The following is a 17,831-nucleotide window of genomic DNA, read 5'->3' on the forward strand; positions in this document are numbered from 1 at the left end:
ATCTTACTATTATCCACTTCATGCTCTCAGTTTATTGGAAAAAAATAAAAAAGATTGAATACACCAAATGTTCTAGGTTAAATAATTTAATCACTTTGGATAATGGCTTAATTAACTAGAAAAACAACACTGGAGAAATGTGTGCCACATTTTGATTCTCTGTCATGTGTCCAGATTTGTAATGACTTGAGATAGGTGTCCTGCTTCCCGAGAGCCAATAATGGAGAATTACTTGTCTTCTAATTCAACTTCTCTGAAGAGGATAGTCATGCCAGATTCTCACACTTCTGTCTCAGCCCCCTGGCATGAGAAAGACTGAGCTCCCCTAAATCTAGAGGACTTTTTGTTCCTAATGGTAGTGGATAGGAATGTGAGCCTCTCTGTCCACCACTGATGGTCACATTCCGTCCTGGAACCTTAACCCTTGGAAGCTTCCATACAATTCCAGATATGAATGGGAAACCAAAGTTTCCCAAGGAAAAATAAGCCAAGGACAAAAAATAAATGAACTGACAATTGTAAAACATGAACAACAAAGTGCACAACCCCACCTCCAAAGGCTCCCTCCACATTATGTGGGTCGGTAAGTGAGAATCCTGCAGAATGAATCTTCAGGGAGGAGGATCACCAGGGAAGTAATGTCCCCTTTCTGAAGACACATCCAGGATTAAATTTGGACTGAGCAAGCCCTGCATGGTGGGTAAGTCAGGCTGTATTCATTCCTTAGTGGATTCCCTGTGGGGTTGGCCAGAGACAATGTACACCATCTCAGCCACACACCAAACATTTCCATCCACACCTCTGAATTTCAAGTTCCTCTAGTGGGCTCTCATTTCAGGGGGTGGGAGGAGATCTGTGCACAGAGGGCCTTTCCATGATTGAGACCCTGTGGGATGACTTGGCCTTAAATTAGAAATTCAGGGTCTGATCCTGTAGGATTAGAAGCTCTTCACTTTCCTGTGAGCAGTTTGCTGATATAATGCATGATCAGATAACCAAAAGTTTCCCCATATCATCTCCTGTGCTGCAAGTATGAAATATACAGGATACTAACCCTCAGGAGTGAAATCCTGGCCCTCAGTGAAGTCAATAGGAATTCTGCCATTGACTCCAACAGGTCAGAATTTCACTGCAGAGGTGTTTGCCAGAGATGTTTAAACTGAAGAAATGGGGTGTCCAAGTCTGCAAGCTCATCATCATTCACCCTCATTTACAAAACTGCCATAACTCTTGAAAATATATATTTCACGTCTGCCTTGCTTACAAAAAATCCTTCATAGACTGCTAGGACACTGAAACATGACCAGAAGTAAGAGGCAGTGCAGCTGTTGAAGGTGAAGAATATGTTGTCAGCAAAAGAACTGCATCAGAATCTGCTTCTGAAAATAAGGCTTTGTTCTGTGATCACTGGTCTTCCAATCTGAATGGTTCCATTACGCAAGCTGCAGTGGATGACATCCTGAGGCTCTTCTCTCTCTGATCCTTCAGCCAGATGGGGACATCAAAGCTGGTCAGCAAGTTTCCTCAGTCCCACCAGTCCTGCTGACAAACTGGGCTGGCCTATGATTTGCCAGATGAGCATGGGGCTATAGGACTGCCAATATAAGGGTCACCAAAGCTCTCACATGTGTTGCTTGTATTTAAGGCTAGCTCACTGTGTCTTTGTGTATAATACTGAGCATCCAAGAGGCTTGGGGTAGGAAGAGAATGACTATATACAAAAGTTGAATCAGAAAAATAACTAATGTTATAGTTATATGTTATAATGTGAATGGCATTTATGCAGTGTGGAGGCACAGACCCTGTGGAGAGTTTGATGTGGTCAGAGTGTGGCAGATGGGAGGGAAGGGAAGGCGTGCATAGATATGACATAGTGTTGCCAAGATGGCACTGTGAAAACCACGTTAGTAGTACCAAAGGTTGTTTTCTTGCTCTTTTTAGTTTTTCAATTAATTTTTATGAGTAAACGGATCAGGAATAAAATAATATTTAAACTTTGTTTATAATTGAAAATCAGTGTGCTGGAAAGCAACACATCTAAGAAGGAAATGGCAATTTTACTGTTAAACAGAATTCTATCAGTTTAACAAAAACAAAAACAGTACCTCTTCCAAATCTAATTAAGAGGCCTGCTCTTCTTGAACATAATGAGTAACATTCTATTTTAAGGACTCAGTGGAAAGTTCTAAAGAGACCTTGAGAGTTTGCTAGTAGAAAACATTAATCATACAGTTGAAGGAAGACCTAATAAAAGGCAAGCTGTATGGGAGTTACAAACACATGTGAAATCAAATCTCAAGCCTTCATTTTGCGATAAGACAATTTGTATTCTAAAAATAACATGTACTTCACTAGCTAGTATCATTTACGCCATAGGCATGTTAGGAAAGGAGGATCTCATATCCAAGACCACTGAAATTAATACATGGACTCAGAATTAAGGTAAAGAATAAGTTGTGGCTGTCTATATAGAACTTACTAAACACTTCTAAAATGTCCTGTTCTAGCATATTCAGGGGTTTGTTTATGACCTGCAAGGGACTCTTCGGAGATGGTATCTACTCTGATTGTCTGAAAGTTTGGGTCTGGGACACAGATGGGAACTTTTATCTAACTCCTCTATCATCCTTTACTCTTGGTTTCATGCCTATGCTGCCCTTTATGCCTGGAGCATACATATTGTCCCCATCCACCAAACTCCCCAGTCTTTCTTACTCTTCTAAATCTTCCTTAAAATCCACCTTTTCACATCATTGTTCTTCCATTCTACTCATTATCATACTCTCACTCTCCTTCTGCTGAGCTGTTGTCCTGGGTCTTACATTTTCTTTGTCCTATTTAGACTATTTTTTTTCAGGAGATGGAATGCAATTTATCTAGATTTGCAAAATACCCTGTAAATTAAATGTTACACAAATGTTTTTAATAATAATAATGTGGATTTTACACAGAGAACGATCACAGTCTAGTCTGTTGCTTATCCATCTTCGTGCCAGAGTGAGGGAACTAGGGATCGTTTTAAGCCTTTTGGGGTTTCTTCTGAAGGAAATAAAGTCCACTAGAACTTTAAATCACCAGTGTATTTCCACCTTCCAAACCTCCTATCATAAATATAAAGGGAAGGGTAACAACCTTCCCGTATACAGTACTATAAAATCCCTCCTGGCCAGAGGCACAAAATCCTTTTACCTGTAAAGGGTTAAAAAGTTCAGGTAACCTGGCTGGCACCTGACCAAAAGGACCAATAAGGGGACAAGATACTTTCAAATCTGGGGGGTGGGGGTGGGGATAGGTTTTTGTCTGTTCTGTGTGCTTGCCAGACACAGATCAAGAAAGCAAGCAGTCCAACTCCATTAGAATTAGTAAGTACTAGCAAGGGAATGTGTTAGCTTATTTTTGTTTTGGCTTGTGATTTTCTCTGTGCTGAGAGGAAGGTGTATTCCTGGTTTTCTTTTTGTAACTTTAAAGTTTGGCCCAGAGGTAAATCCTCTGTGTTTTTGAATCTGATTGCCCTGTAGATTATCTTCCATTCTAATTTTACAGAGGTGCTTCTTTTACCTTTTTTCTTCCTAATAAAGTTCTGTTTCTTTTAGAATCTGATTGGGGTTTTTTTTTTTTAGTGTCCTAAAAAAACCCAAGGTTGTTCTGTGCTCATCTTGTTTATTCTTAAGCCTCCCCAGGAAAGAGGTTTTGGGGGGTTGGGGGGATATTAAGGGGGGAATAGGAACTCCAAGTGGTCCTTTCCCTGATTCTTTGTTAAATCACTTGGTGGTGGCAGCATACCCTCCAAGGGCAAAGAATTTGTGCCTTGGGGAAGTTTTAACTTAAGCTGGTAGAAATAAGCTTAGGGGGGTCTTTCATGCCGGTCCCCACATCTGTACCCTAAAGTTCAGAGTGGGGAGGGAACCCTGGCACCTCCTTTGTCTGCTCACTGCCAAAAACAGACCCCCTCCTTTTTGAAAGGAAAAATATTTTCTAGTGTCAAACTCTATCTTCTCGAGTAGTGGTGTGCCTTCTAGCTTGACATCCAGCATCAGATGAGGGAGGAGTTAGATTCCCCTAGAACAGCCATAACTGCCAAATAAAATACAATTTCCTAGGCCTACTGCATCTGAAAAATGGAAGGAGAGTATTATATGAGCCACAAGCCTTCCTCTTCCTTCTACAAGCAGATTTACCACTGCCTGGGCAGAAGGATGGTAACAATATATAAAAAGGTTATACAAAATATTTCTGAAATTAGTTGGTTACCAGTCCAGTTCTTAGTGGATACATATCCACAACAGAAAAACCACCACAACCACCACATTTGACACTCCTTGTTGGCGATCTTAGCAGAAAGGCACTGCACTACCATACGTATGTTGGAAAAACTAGGCAGTGGTCCCTAACCTTTCTGTGGGAACAGCATATTCCTATTCCCAGAAGACTGTGGCGGGTGCCAGACACCCCGCCGCCGAAATACCGCCAAGAAGTGGCAGCGGCAAGAAGCGTTGCCGCTGAAATGCCGCCGAGAAACGGCAACGCTTCTTGGCAGCATTTCAGCAGGCGGTGTCCTGCGGGCACACACAACTGCCCCAGCAGGCACCATTGCGCCCGCAGGCACTGCATTGGGGACCCCTGAACTAGAGGATATATTCTCAGAAGAAAAATAAAATGACTGAGGGACTGGGAGGATTGATTCATAAGAAGAGATTAAAGGCCTCATCCAGAGTCCATGGACATCAATGGAAGCATCCCCAATAAGGACCACGAAAGAATGAGGACATTCCTTGGTAGCATCTTGTGCTGACTATGTATACAAACGTTAACAAAAAGTGAAGGTAAAGATTAAATGTGTCCATAAATACCAGGTTAAGTGACAGCTTCTCTTATAAATGAGACGCTGTCTAGCATTTTGATTATTAAAAACAAAAGAAAAGAAAACAACTACTTTGTTCACTAGACTAGAATTCCATGCCCATTTTGCCCCTGACTTGCTAGGTAACCTTGGAAAAGTCATTATTTAGTTTCCGTTTGTCCCAGTTTATCCATCTATAACATGGAAGTGTTGTGAAACTTAATTAATGTTTGTAAACTGCTTGGAGAGTCTCCGTTAAAAGGTGAGCACAAAACATTATTATACTTTCAACACCTTAGGAGCACCCATATTTTTTCATAAATGCATTAAAAGTAAATAGGGAATTACAAGAAGAAAATTATTAATCTGCTGTAAGAGTTAGCAAGTTCAAAACGCATATTCTAGTTCATAGAATACCTAGGTACACAGATACAAGAATGCACATCAGAGTTTATGTACTGATTGTTTTACTTTACTAACAAAAATGAGTTGAAGAATATTTTCCCTACATTCAGCTATAAATTTCTGCAGGAGGAGAGCTCCTATTACCTTTTTTCAAGTTATTTTATAGTGATAGATGCATGCAAAAATACAGAAAGAATGAAGTATGGAAGAAAGGTGGTCTTGTAGTCAAGGCACTAGACTGGGCCTCAGAAGATCCGTGTTTAATTCCTTGCTCTGCCAGCACACACACTTCCTGTGTGACCTTGGGCAAATCAACTAATCTCTCCCAGTTCCCCATCTGTAAAATGGAACATAGGAATTGCCACATTGGATCAGCCTCATGATTCAGCTGGTCCAGTATCCTGTCTCCAACTGCAGCTGGTACCAGACGTTTCAGAGAAAGGTGAAATTAACCCCACAGTAAGCAGCTGTGAGATAGTTTACCCAATATTTAGTTCCGATTCTAATCCCTAAGAGTTAAAAGCTGGTTTAAACCCTGAAGCGTGAGGTTTTGTATCCCTTCCAAAACTGTTTTTTTTTTTTTTTAGCATTCACAGTTATAAAAACTGGATATTCTTGTAATCCATATAAACATTCAATATCTCTGAATCTTGCTCACTTCTTGGCCTCAGTGACATCCGGTGACAATGAGTTCCAGGGTCTAAATGTTGAATGGAAAAATATTAAATGGGGATAACAATACTTCTTTTTTCCCTCCTTTGCTCTTCTTGTCTATGTTAATTGCAAACTTTTCAAGGTAGGAAATATCTTTTACCATGTGTATATACAGTGTGCAGCACAAAGTCTTGATCAAGGTGATACAAATATATAAAAGTTTTGATACTTCTAATTGTAAGGACAAAGACCCAAGATCCCCCTCAGACTATGAAGAAAATAACTGTAATGCTCTAGTCTCCGTTACATCAGTGACCCAACAAAATAATTATTAATAGACTGGAACGATATGCTACAACTGAACAGTCGAAGCCGAAGAACAGAAAATGCTTGTTTCATATGTAGTCATATTGTTGCAGCACTAACTATTTCAACAAGAAGATTAGTCATCAGAAAATATCAGCCAGCCAGCCAGGCAGCAATTCAGAGCCTGCCACATTTTTCTAAAAATGGAAAACAATTAAAATCATAACAATTTTGCTTTACTAGAAATATTGGGGCCTTCCTAAACTTGGCACTACACTAGGGTATAATGTCCCTTTGACCGTTTCTCCTCAAACCTATCAACACTGGTGGTTTTCAACCTGTGGTCCGCAAACCAACTGGGGTCTGCAAAAGGTTGTCATTACATAGAGCAGTGGTTTTCAACCTGTGGTCTGCGGACCCCTGAAGGGCTATGTCTAAGATTTCCAAAGGGGTCTGCACCTTCATTCAAAAATTTTTAGGGGTCTGTAAATGATTTTTTTAAAAAAAAAAACATTGCTCTACACAGTTAAGTGTACATGTGTAGTCACTAAAGCTGCCAAGTGAGCTCCATGGAAAATGTTACATTAAATGTGAAATATTGCAGTGCCATGCCTGGCCCACCTTTATCACATTTTACTAATGCAATGATTTAGTGAAATAAAGTTTAAAAACAAATCACTGATGAAAAATAATTTAAATAGCCTTTCATTCCTGCCAAGTTAGAGATAGGTTTGAACTAAACCCCATGATCCAAATATCCTTGAATTATGGTAGAGTGCAGTTATCTATCTAAACTTTGTTCTTGGGCCTGAGTCAAAGATTGACCTGTAAAAAAAGAAGGTAGATGTGCTCTTCCAAGCTCTACTCATTGCAGATGCCGAAAGGAGAGGCTGCACTCAGCAGATTGTGCATATTGTGTCAGGGTCAGGCCAGATGGCTACAAGAGAGTGGTCGAAGGTAGATACATTAGTTCCAGGTTAAGCAGGTCCCTTTTCCCTGGGTAAGGTAACAGGGACTGTTCCAGAACACTCAGGAACTTTCTAGAACTAATTAAGGCAGGCAGGCCAATTAGGACACCTGTAGCCAATTGGGAAGCTGCTAGAATTAATTAAGGGTACTCAGGACACCTGGTTTAAAAAGGCTCTCACTCCAGTTAGTGAGGGGTGCGTAAGGAGCTGGGAGTGAGAGGATGTGCTGCTGGAGGACTGAGGAGTACAGGCGTTAACGGACATCAGGAGGAAGGTCCTGTGGTGAGGACAAAGAAGGTGTTGGGAGGAGGCCATGGGGAAGTAGCCCAGGGAGTTGTAGCTGTTGCACAGCTGTTCCAGAAGGCACTCTACACAGCTGCAGTCCACAGGGCCCTGGGCTGGAACCCAGGGTAGAGGGTGGGCCCGGGTTGCCCCCAAATCTCCCAACTCCTGATCCAACACAGAAGGCTCCACTGGAGGGGAAGTTCTCTAGGCTGTTCCCCGACCCACACGGTGGATCAGCAGAGACTGTGGGGATTGTTCTTACTCTTTTTTCCCCATTCTGGCCAGTGATGAGGTTATCTGAGTGAATGGCAGATTTGAGCCATGAAAGTGGCCAAACTGAGGGCTACTGTGAATCTCTGAGGTGAGCAAAATCCACCAATAAGCGCAGGACCCACCAAGTTAGAGGAGGAACCTTATCACAATATGTTCCAAGTTTGATTGCACATGGTCTCTGAGCCTCTTGAGTTTAGCTTCACCTTACTGGGGGATTCAAATACACCCAGAGGCTCTGCTAGCCTCCCTGGCTTGGTTTTCTCTCAGGGTACTTCTGCACTGCACAAAGGTTTTAGCCTGAACCTACCATCCATATTAAAAAAAAAACCTGTGACCTAGCTTTAATTTCAGGTTATCTTACCCAGCTGGGTGTGCAGGTTAGACGTCAGTGGCTAAAATCACTCAAGTTCTGACAGTCCTCCAGTATATTTCCCAGACTGGACAATTGACAACTAACTGGGAAAGAATTTTAGAGCACCTCAGCAGAAAGAACTATGGGATATGCCCATAGACACACATTGGCAGACACAGTTGGGACACTCATGTCCAGGCTAAGCTTACCTGGCTGCTCAGACCCAGGGGCCAGTCAGGGGTTATTTACCTGTGCAATGTAGACATAGCCTGGGTGGAGTATGAATGTCCCCCTACTCTCCCTGGATTTTGGCTCCTTTTTGATTGGGGAAAATAATTAGTAGGGGTATTCTCCCCCTTGTTGCATGGCAAAAAAGGAGCTGCTACTTGCAGTAGTCTGTGCAAATCTTCATAATATCAGTCTTCCTTCCTTCCTCTATTTTTTCTTACATACTCTGATGAGCCATGAAATAATAAACAATGTTGACATTTAAAATATCATCACTGGCATCTGAATTAACACCTCTTTGAGATGAATGGGGCAATACGCACTTCGGAGCTAGCTTTACAGGCACTCTGCAAATTCAGGCAGACACTGCTGCTTCACATATACTTGGTTTGTGTTTTCAAGGGTTTTATTGCAATTGTAACAGCTAGACATTTACTTTTCTAAGATGGAAGCTGAGATTCTGAAGAACAAGAAGGCTTCCGGGAGAGGTGCCAGTATGCCATACCACTGTATACCAGTCCAAATCAAGTCCTGTATGCAGTACTTGCAAGAAAGTGTTTGCACACAGTGATATAAATAGATCTTATTTAGAAGCTGCAGCTTCCATTTACTTGAATAGCTGTTAGTTGTGAGTTCCATCCTGGGATTTTAATTAATAACCTCTGCCACTTGCATAATAAAGGTTCCATCACGAAGCGAGGGCGGCTTCTATTGAAAGCTGCATGGAAAAGGCATAGTTACTTAAACAATTGCTATTACTAATTCAGGGCATTTTCTAGATAGTATATAGTAATCTCTTTCTATATATACAGAATACCAAACCATGATAATTTGTGTAAAAAATGGCATGCATTTCTATTTCTGAAGTTGCATTATTATACTTAATTCTGAGACTCAGCATCAGTTTTTCATATTTGGATTTCATTTGCATGGTTTCAAGGTGTCAAGTATACCATCAAGGCATTTACAATTTATCTTCCTACATGTTCTTCTGAATTGTCTGACGATTCATTATCTTCAAGTGACAAGAATTTCTTCAGCAACTCCCACAACTTTCTAAAAACAAAAAGCACACAATCAATACACTAACTGCATAGAAAGCACAGGGTAAAAGTGTCCAAGCAAACATCTGGGACAGAATAGCAACCCCTCCATGAACTCTTCCACTGTCAGCAATATAAAAGGAAAGAAAGGTTACTTACCTGTACAGTAACTGGAGTTCTTTGAGATGTGTGGTCCTATCTGTATTCCACTTAAGGTGTGCATGTGCTCCATGCGCTGAGATGGAAGATTTTTGCTAGCAGTGTCCGTTGGTCTGTGCTTGCACCCCTCTACTCCTCATGCTTTGAACTGAGCGAATAAGTGGCAGTGTGACCTCTCCAGTTACTTTTCTACTGTGAATGGCTGTAGGATAAGGCTCCACAGGAGAGGAGCAGGAGGATGGGTAGTGGAATACAAATAGGGACCACACATGTTGAAGAACTCCAATTACTATAGAGATAAGGAGAGGTCACTTACCTTGTGCAGTAACTGGAGTTCTTCGAGATGTGTGGTCCCTATGGGTGCTCCACTTCAGGACATGCATGCGCCCATGCACTCTTGATCAGAGATTTTTATCAGTGGTGTCTGTGAATCTGCACCTATGCCCTGTATATCCTTGTGCTGCTCTGCAAGGATTTTCAGGGGGAAGTGGTCCTGCTGCCACTCCAGTTCCTTCTCAACCACAAAGTCCAGAGAGAAAGAGATTCTGAGGCAGAAGTGAAAGAAGGTGGGGAGTGGAGCACTCATAGGGACAAAACTTCTTCAAGAACTCCAATTACTGTACAAGATATGTAACCTCTCCTCCTTCTTTGAGTTATTGTCCCTCTGGGTGCTCCATTTGATTCCCATGAAGTACCTCAGTACTGAGGAGGCAGATTCCCTACAGACTGTAGAACAGCATCACCGAAAGTTGTGTTGGCTCTGAAAGCAAGTGTGAGAGAGTAGTGCTGGAAAAAGGTGCGCACTGAAGATCAGATAGCAAATAACTGAGATGGATGTTTTTAGTAGGGTCAGAGAGGTTGACTGGATCCTGGCAGAATAAGAAATCATCCTGGGAGGGGGATGCACCCCCAAGACATTGTAACAGGTTAAGATGAACTCCAAAACCCATTTAGACAGTCTTTGAGTGGAGATCAGATCAGATTTGTTCTGTGATCGAGATGAAAAGTCTAGGGCAAGCCCTAAAGTGCTTAGTCCTGTCAAGGTAAAAAGCAAGAGCTCTTCTTACACCTAGTGTACGAAGGGTTGCTGCTTCTCTCACAGAGTGAGCCTTGGGATAACACATGATGTATGTCCTGATGAATGGGGAATTCTGAAGAAATTTTAGGTATGAAATGAAGACAGGGATGTAATGTCACATTGTCACAATAGAATGCTATGCATGGTGGGTCATCCATAAGAGCTCCCAGCTCCCCAACCCTCCTGGCTGAGGTGATGGCTGTGAGGAATGAGGTCCTGAGGGACAGACGAAGGTGGGAACAACTGCCCAGATGCTCAAACAGTGGTTTACTCAGCTTATTAAGAATGAAATTGAGGTTCCATGGTGGAGTAGGTTCTTTGACAGGAGAAAAAAGGTTGAACAGGCCATTAGCAAACCTCATGGTGGTCAGGTGAGCGAAGACTGAAAAACCTTCAATAAGGAGGTGAAAGGCTGTAAAAGCAGCCAGATGAACTTGGATTCAGCTCAGTGACAATCCTGTGGTTTTTAAATTCAGTAGGTAATTGAGAATATGTGATGCACAAGACTCAAGAGGAGGTGCAGACTGATGGCTGCACCAAACTTGAAAATGTTTCCACTTCTGTAGGAAGGTTTTCCTCATAGTGGATTTCCTGCTCTAGAGCAGTACTCTTTATGCTTCTGCTGAGCAAGCCAGTTCTATGCCAGTGAGCCACGTGTAGCCTCAGTGCTTGAGGTAAAGCACTGAGAAGCTGGGCTGGGTGGTGAATCTCAACTGCTGGGTAAGGAGATCCAATGTTAGAGGAAGGTGGAGAGGTGGCTGCAGAGCCATGCAAATCAGCTCTGGGAACCATGACTGTCTTGGCACAACAGCGCCATGAGGCTGGTTACTAATTTCTCCTGTTTCAGCTTGTTCAGAACCTTGCGTAGTGATGGCGTTGGAAATAAGCATATAGCAATATATGATGCCTAGGAGTGGCTAGGATATCTCCCATTGAGTTGCAGCCATGCTCCCCCCAGACAGAAATGCTTGCTCAGGGAATCGACTACTGTGTTCTGCAACCTTGGTAGACAAACCACGAGATCAGGATGCAGTGAGATACGCACCAGTTCCATAGTCTTATGGACTCTGTGCATAGGACTGGGGTCTTGCTCCTCCTCATTGGTTGATATAATATATTGCTGCTCTGTTGTCCACCATTATTCTGATTGGGTGTCTCTTGATATGGGAAGTGATGGCTGTGAAACTGACTACTCTGAGCTCTAATATGTTGATGTAGGGGTTGCCTCCTGGAGGGCCTATTTGCCGTGAAGTCCTGAAAGCGTGCACCCCAGCCTGAGTCCAGTGCTGATGCCGATGCTGTTTCAGGCGGACTGCTCTGCTGAAGGATGTCTACTACAGAAGTTTGTATCATGACATAATGTTTTACAAAACTGTGCACGGAGCCTCATGATGCAGCCCCCTGCGGATCCCCAGAAGAGGGGCATCTCAAATTACGCTACAGATGCAGCTTAGCTTCTAGTCAAGTGGGGCCTCAAGCCTTGTAGGGGAAGAGTCACTATTAGCTCATAACAAAGCAAAATGTAGCCCAAACGCCATTTGAAAAGTCTTTGTGTGGAGATTATTTCCCCTGTCATACACTCAGCAAAGGAGGCAAAACGTTCAAGAGATTTCCTGAAGGGTTTTGTCCTTTGCAGGTATAATGTCAGGGCTCAACAGTGTAGTTTCCTGCCCTCTCTGGTAACATGTGGCTTTGAATAGAAAATTGGTGAGTGTATGACCTCGTTTTAAAGAAATTCTGAGATTATTTTTGAATGAATTTGGGGTGTAATCTCATGGAAACTTTCTCCTTGTGGAATTCCATATTTAGGTCCACTATAAGGGCCCCCAGCTTACTTACTATTCTGGCTGAGGTGACTACAACCAGAAAGGCAAACTTTATAGATAGATGAGCAAAGGCACATGATGCTAACGGTTTGAATGGAGAGTTCATTATACCCAATAGGACAAGATTGAGGTCCCATATTGTGATAAACATTAGTAGTGGAGGAAAGATTCTGACAAGTCCCGTCAGAAACTAGTAGTAGGATGGGCAAAGACCATATGGCTATCCACTGGAGAGTGAAAGGCACTAACAGCTGCCAAGAGCACCCGCAAGGAACTGAGAGACAATCCCAACATTTTTAGAAGGAGGAGGTAGTCTATAATAGTAGGGATCTCAGCATCCTCTGGGGGTATCCCACAATGCTGGCACCAGGTAGAAAATCTTTTCCATGCTGTGTAAGTATATTTGAATGAATTGAGCAGAGGGTTGAATCTGTTTATGTGAATTTGCAGTTATAGTTTCTTAAGCAGTTGCTTATGTTGAATCTGTTGTTATATAGCGGTTACTATGTTTTTCTTCTCTCTCTGCAGTACAAGATGTAGTCAGCCATCATGGCTCAAACCATGTGTACATGAATGTGTTTCTAAATCAGGGACTCATGCTATATCTGCCATACAGAGCAACTGGCAATGAGGATTTCAAGAACATTCTATGCATCAAAGGAGCAAAACAATGTCTGACATTGCTTGCAGCCCTGCGTGGGGAGAGGAGTCTCCTATAACTGTGACTACTCCAAAGTACTAAACTAACAGCAGCGAGGTCAAATAGAAGGCTGTACTGGAAATATGAAGGCCTTCAACACTGCCATTGAGGACTGGCTCACATATAGAGAGAGGCTGGAGCTGTAGTCTGAAGTAAATGCACTTCCACCAGAAAAACATGTAGCAGCATTATTGTGTGTGATAAGAGGAAAAACGTAACAGTTTAATAGGCAATCTGATTGCCCCAGAGAAACCAGCAAGCAAAACCTTTAAAGAGATAATGCAAACCGTTCAAGAGCACTTGGCACCCAAGCCCCTGATTATAGCACAAAGATTCAGGTTTCATAAGAGAAATCAACTTGAAAGTGAATCTATTTCTGCCTTTGTGACAGAGTTTAAAGGGTTATCACAACATAGTGCTTTTAAGGATGGGCTTAACAAAGCCCTAAGTGGCAGATTTGTGTGTGGACTGCTTAATGAAAGCATACAGAAGAGGCTCTTAATTGAGGAAAATCTTATCTTTAAACATGCAGTAGAAATTGGAGTAAGGCTGAAAACTGCAGCAAGGGATGCAACAGAATTGCATACCGCAGCTAAAACGGAAGTGGGAATGAATAAACTATCTGCAACCCAAGGCAAGATCTGGTCCACTCAGCAGACAGACACGTTATTAGTGCAGAAAAGGGTTTCACACTCCTGATTGCTGATTCAAAGATGCATATTGCAGAAGCTGTAATAAAAAAGATCCTATCCAAGCTGTTTGTCACACTAAGATTAATATGGAGGAGACCAAAGATGCGAATTGAAATGGACTATTAGTGTATAGTCTGTAGACAGAGGAAATAGTGACACAGAGCATGAGAGTGGAGTAGCCAGCCTGGATATATATAGTCTGATTAAAAATGACAAGTCAGCAATCTGGTTGACATCCTGGGTGGTGGGAAAAGTGCTCAAACAGGTGCCGCAGTGTCTGTTATCTCACGTCTGGAATATGGAAACTTTTAAAAATACCAAACTGAAGGGGACATTAATGTTGCTGAAAAAAGAGTGCCAATTGGAGTGATGCAAGTGAGTGTGGAGTACAACAATAAGCACTGTTTATCAGACTTATGTCATTGAGAAGTGGGGACTGGCTCTGTGAGGCCATGAATGGTTATACAATCATTACTCTGGATGGGAAATCTATAAAGATGCTGCAGTCACTTTCAGAAGACCTCATGAAAACAGTTGAACAACAGCTGGAAGGGATACTATGTCAGGCACTGGGAACCTGCAAGAAGGACATAGGAACTCTAAAACACATAAAGGCTAAAATAATCTTAGCTGAGAAGTGCAGCCCAAATTTCACAGAGGTTGACCTGTCCCTTTCAGCAATGGAACACCTTTTTTCATTTGTGGACCCCTAAAAAGTTTCAGATGGAGGTCAGAACCCCTTTGGAAATCTTAGACATAGTCTGCGGACCCCCAGGGGTCCATGGACCACAGATTGAAAACCACTGTTCTATGGTAACGGCAACTTTTCACAGAACCCTTAGACAGTCTGCAGACCTCCAGGGGGTCACGGACCACCGGTTGAAAACCACTGCCTTAAAGTATTCTACTCCTATCGTCCCAAATGTTAAACTTGATGCAGTAAGGGTATGTGGAGATTTTAAGGTCACCGTAAACCCTGTACTGACTTGAAAAATGCCCCCTTCCTTGAATTGAGGACATTTTTGCTACACTGGGAGGGGCAATGATTCAGCAAAATGGGTTTGTCACAGGCCTACCTACGAATGGAATTGAAGGAGAGTCTAAGGCAAACCTCACAATCAAAAGGGTATGTATCAGTACCACAGACTAGTGTCTGGTATTGCTTCAGCTCCTGCTATGTGGCAATGGACCAGGTTTTGCAAGGTATTCTCAGAACAGAGTGTTATTTGGATGACATTATTGTGACTGGTGGAAGTGAAGAACATCATCTGGAAACCCTGAAAAGCATATTAAAACATCTTGAAGAATATGGCTTATGAGCCAATCACATAAAATGTGAATATTTCAAGGACTCGATAGCTTACTGTGAGCACATTATTGATGCATAAGGCCTACATAAATCTCAGGAGACGATTAAAGCAGTTCTGAAAGCTCCACTGCCAAAGGATGTGTCACAACTTAGATCATTTCTCGGATTTATCAATGACTATAGCCAATCTGTACCAAGTATAGCACTGTATTGCATCCGCTTAATTGTTTACTGCAGACTGGTCAAAAGTGGGTATGGTCATGTGAGCGTCAAAAAGCTTTCCCAGAAGCAAAGCAGTAGGTCCTTGAGAAAGTGTGCTTACACACCTTAACCCATCCTTGCCTATCAAGTTACCATGTGAAGCTTCATCCCATGGAATTGGGGTGGTTATATTGCACTCCATGCCAGGTGGCAGTGAGAGAGCCATAGCATTTGCCTTAAATCTCTCACAGCAGCAGAACATAACTATGCACAAATAGACAAGGAGGATTTAAATTTGGAATGGGGTGTGAAGAAATTCAACCAGTATCTATATGGGAGGAAATTCACCCTTGTCACCAACCACTGACCATTAATAGCAATCCTTCATCCAAGGAATGGAGCTTCTGTGACAACAGCAGCATGAATGCAATGCTGGGCTCTCTTCTGGTTACATCTATGACATCAAATTCAAAAGAAAAGACGTGCACACAAATACAGATGGGCTCCCCCACCTGCCTGTGCTAGTTGAAGGGCGGCCTGTGATAGAGACAGGATCTATCAAATCTGTCAGTGTGTTTCAGATCAAGTGCTCCTGAGTGAATCGTAATTTGATTGAGCAAGAAACCAAGAGGGACCCCACACTAGCTCAGGTTTATGAAGCCAGCTTTGAAGAGCTGGAAATATACTGACTGCCCTATGCTGGCACCTTTTTACACATGCAAAGGTGAGCTTACCATACATCAAGGGTATGTCACGTGGGGAATTTGTGTTATTATACCTAGTACACTGGGCACAAGAGTATTAGATGAGATTCATTTAGGTCTCTTAGGGATAGCAAAAATGATGGCACTTGCCAGTTTTGGATGGTGGCCAGGCATTGACCAAGAAATAGAGCAGCTTGCTAAAGAATGTTTAGGATGCCAGCAGGTACAGCGCGTGCCTAAACCAGCACCATTACACTCTTGGGAATGGCCATCAACTTCCTGGTAATGTCTGCATTTTGATTTTGCCAGACCATTTTTGGGTATGATGTATCTAGTCGTTGTAGCTGCCCATTCCGAATGGCTGGAAGTTTTTTGCATGAAAACCACCACAGCTGCACAGACAGTATAGAACGTCAACGTTTGTTTGCCAGAACTGGACCACCAGAATAAGTTGAGAGTGAAAGGGGTCCTCTGTTCCGTTCAGAAGATTTTCAGCAGTTCATAAAGAAAAATGTTATTAGATATATTACCTCTGCACCTTACAATCCAGCCATAAATGGCTTTGTTTAAAGGTGTATATAATTCTTTTAAGCAAGCCCTGCAATTCTTGGCAGATGAGAAGGGGTCACTACAGCAAAAGCTGGTACATTTTTTGCTAGCATATCAAAATGCAACATATGCCAATGCTGTTTGTGAGCCAAAATCTCAGGTCACACTTGGGCTTATTAAAGTCAGATATAAGCCAGAAATAATAAGTCAAGTGAAGGTGAGAGGGACCAGGGCACCTCATCAGCTACAAGTGGGTCAAACAGTACTGGTGCATGATTACTGGGGACCCAGTACACGGCTTTCATCAATTGTTAGTGCACAAATGAGTCCTTTGTCCTATACAGTACAAGTGGCACCAAATATGTTTTGCAAACGGCACACTGACCAATTGCGAGATTTGTTGGTGACTCCATGTCTGACAAAAAAAGCAACAGTTAGGGAGACGCTATTTGTGCCCCAGCTTGATGCAACAACCAATAACATTATACAGAAAGCAGCTGTGCTGAACAACTGGCATCATCTGAGGGAACACATGAGTCAGACATTGCTGCAGACACCCCACTTCCTCAGGGGAGTGTTCAAAATGTTGGCAGACACTATCCAGAAAGAAAACACTAGCCACCTGAAAGATCTGATTTGTAATTGGACCTTGGATTGTTCTGCCACAAGTATGTCTGACAGCGTTGTGCCCATTATATTTCTGGGGAGAAGACAGATGTGATATATTTGAATGTATCAAGCAGATTTTGAATCTGTTTATGTGCATTTTGCAGTTATAGTTTCTTAAGCAGTTGCTTATGTTGACTCTGTTGTTAGATAGTGGTTACGATGTTTTTCTTCTCTCTCTGCAATACAAAAGTCAGCCAGCCATCATGGCTTCAGCCATGTGTACGTTTCTGTGTTTCTAATCAGGGATTTGTGCTACATCCACCATACCCAACACTGTTAGATGGAGGGATGCAGGGTTGGGGTATTTGCTTCTGTCTGAATCAACAGGTCTGGGAAAAGCCAAATATGGATGCACAAGGACATCTTGAGAATGCTTGGACACCAGAACTATCGGGGCCATTGGGGAGCAATCACGATCGCTGACATTTCATCATCTTTGATCTTCTTCAGAACTTGAGGTAAGAGAAGGATCAGAGGAAACATGTACATCCTCTGTCCTGACCATCAAACTAGACGTGTGTGCCCTCTGGAGTTGTGGCCTGGAGCAGGAGGTCAGGCATTTCTTGTTCCGTTGAGATGCAAACAGATCC

At 42.5% G+C, this 17,831-nt stretch overlaps 1 protein-coding gene across 1 annotated transcript in view; it reads right to left on the reverse strand.

Annotated features, from left to right (window-relative positions):
* Nucleotides 1–9,282: 9,282 nt before the first annotated feature.
* Nucleotides 9,283–17,831, reverse strand: part of C3H6orf118 (chromosome 3 C6orf118 homolog) — a 40,054-nt gene continuing 31,505 nt past the window's right edge. The window contains exon 10 of the mRNA XM_077812165.1: nt 9,283–9,367. Coding sequence (XP_077668291.1) covers nt 9,283–9,367 — 85 coding nt within the window. The remainder of the gene's footprint in view (nt 9,368–17,831) is intronic.

This window comes from Eretmochelys imbricata, chromosome 3, assembly GCF_965152235.1.
Source record: "Eretmochelys imbricata isolate rEreImb1 chromosome 3, rEreImb1.hap1, whole genome shotgun sequence".
NCBI lineage: Eukaryota > Metazoa > Chordata > Testudines > Cheloniidae > Eretmochelys > Eretmochelys imbricata.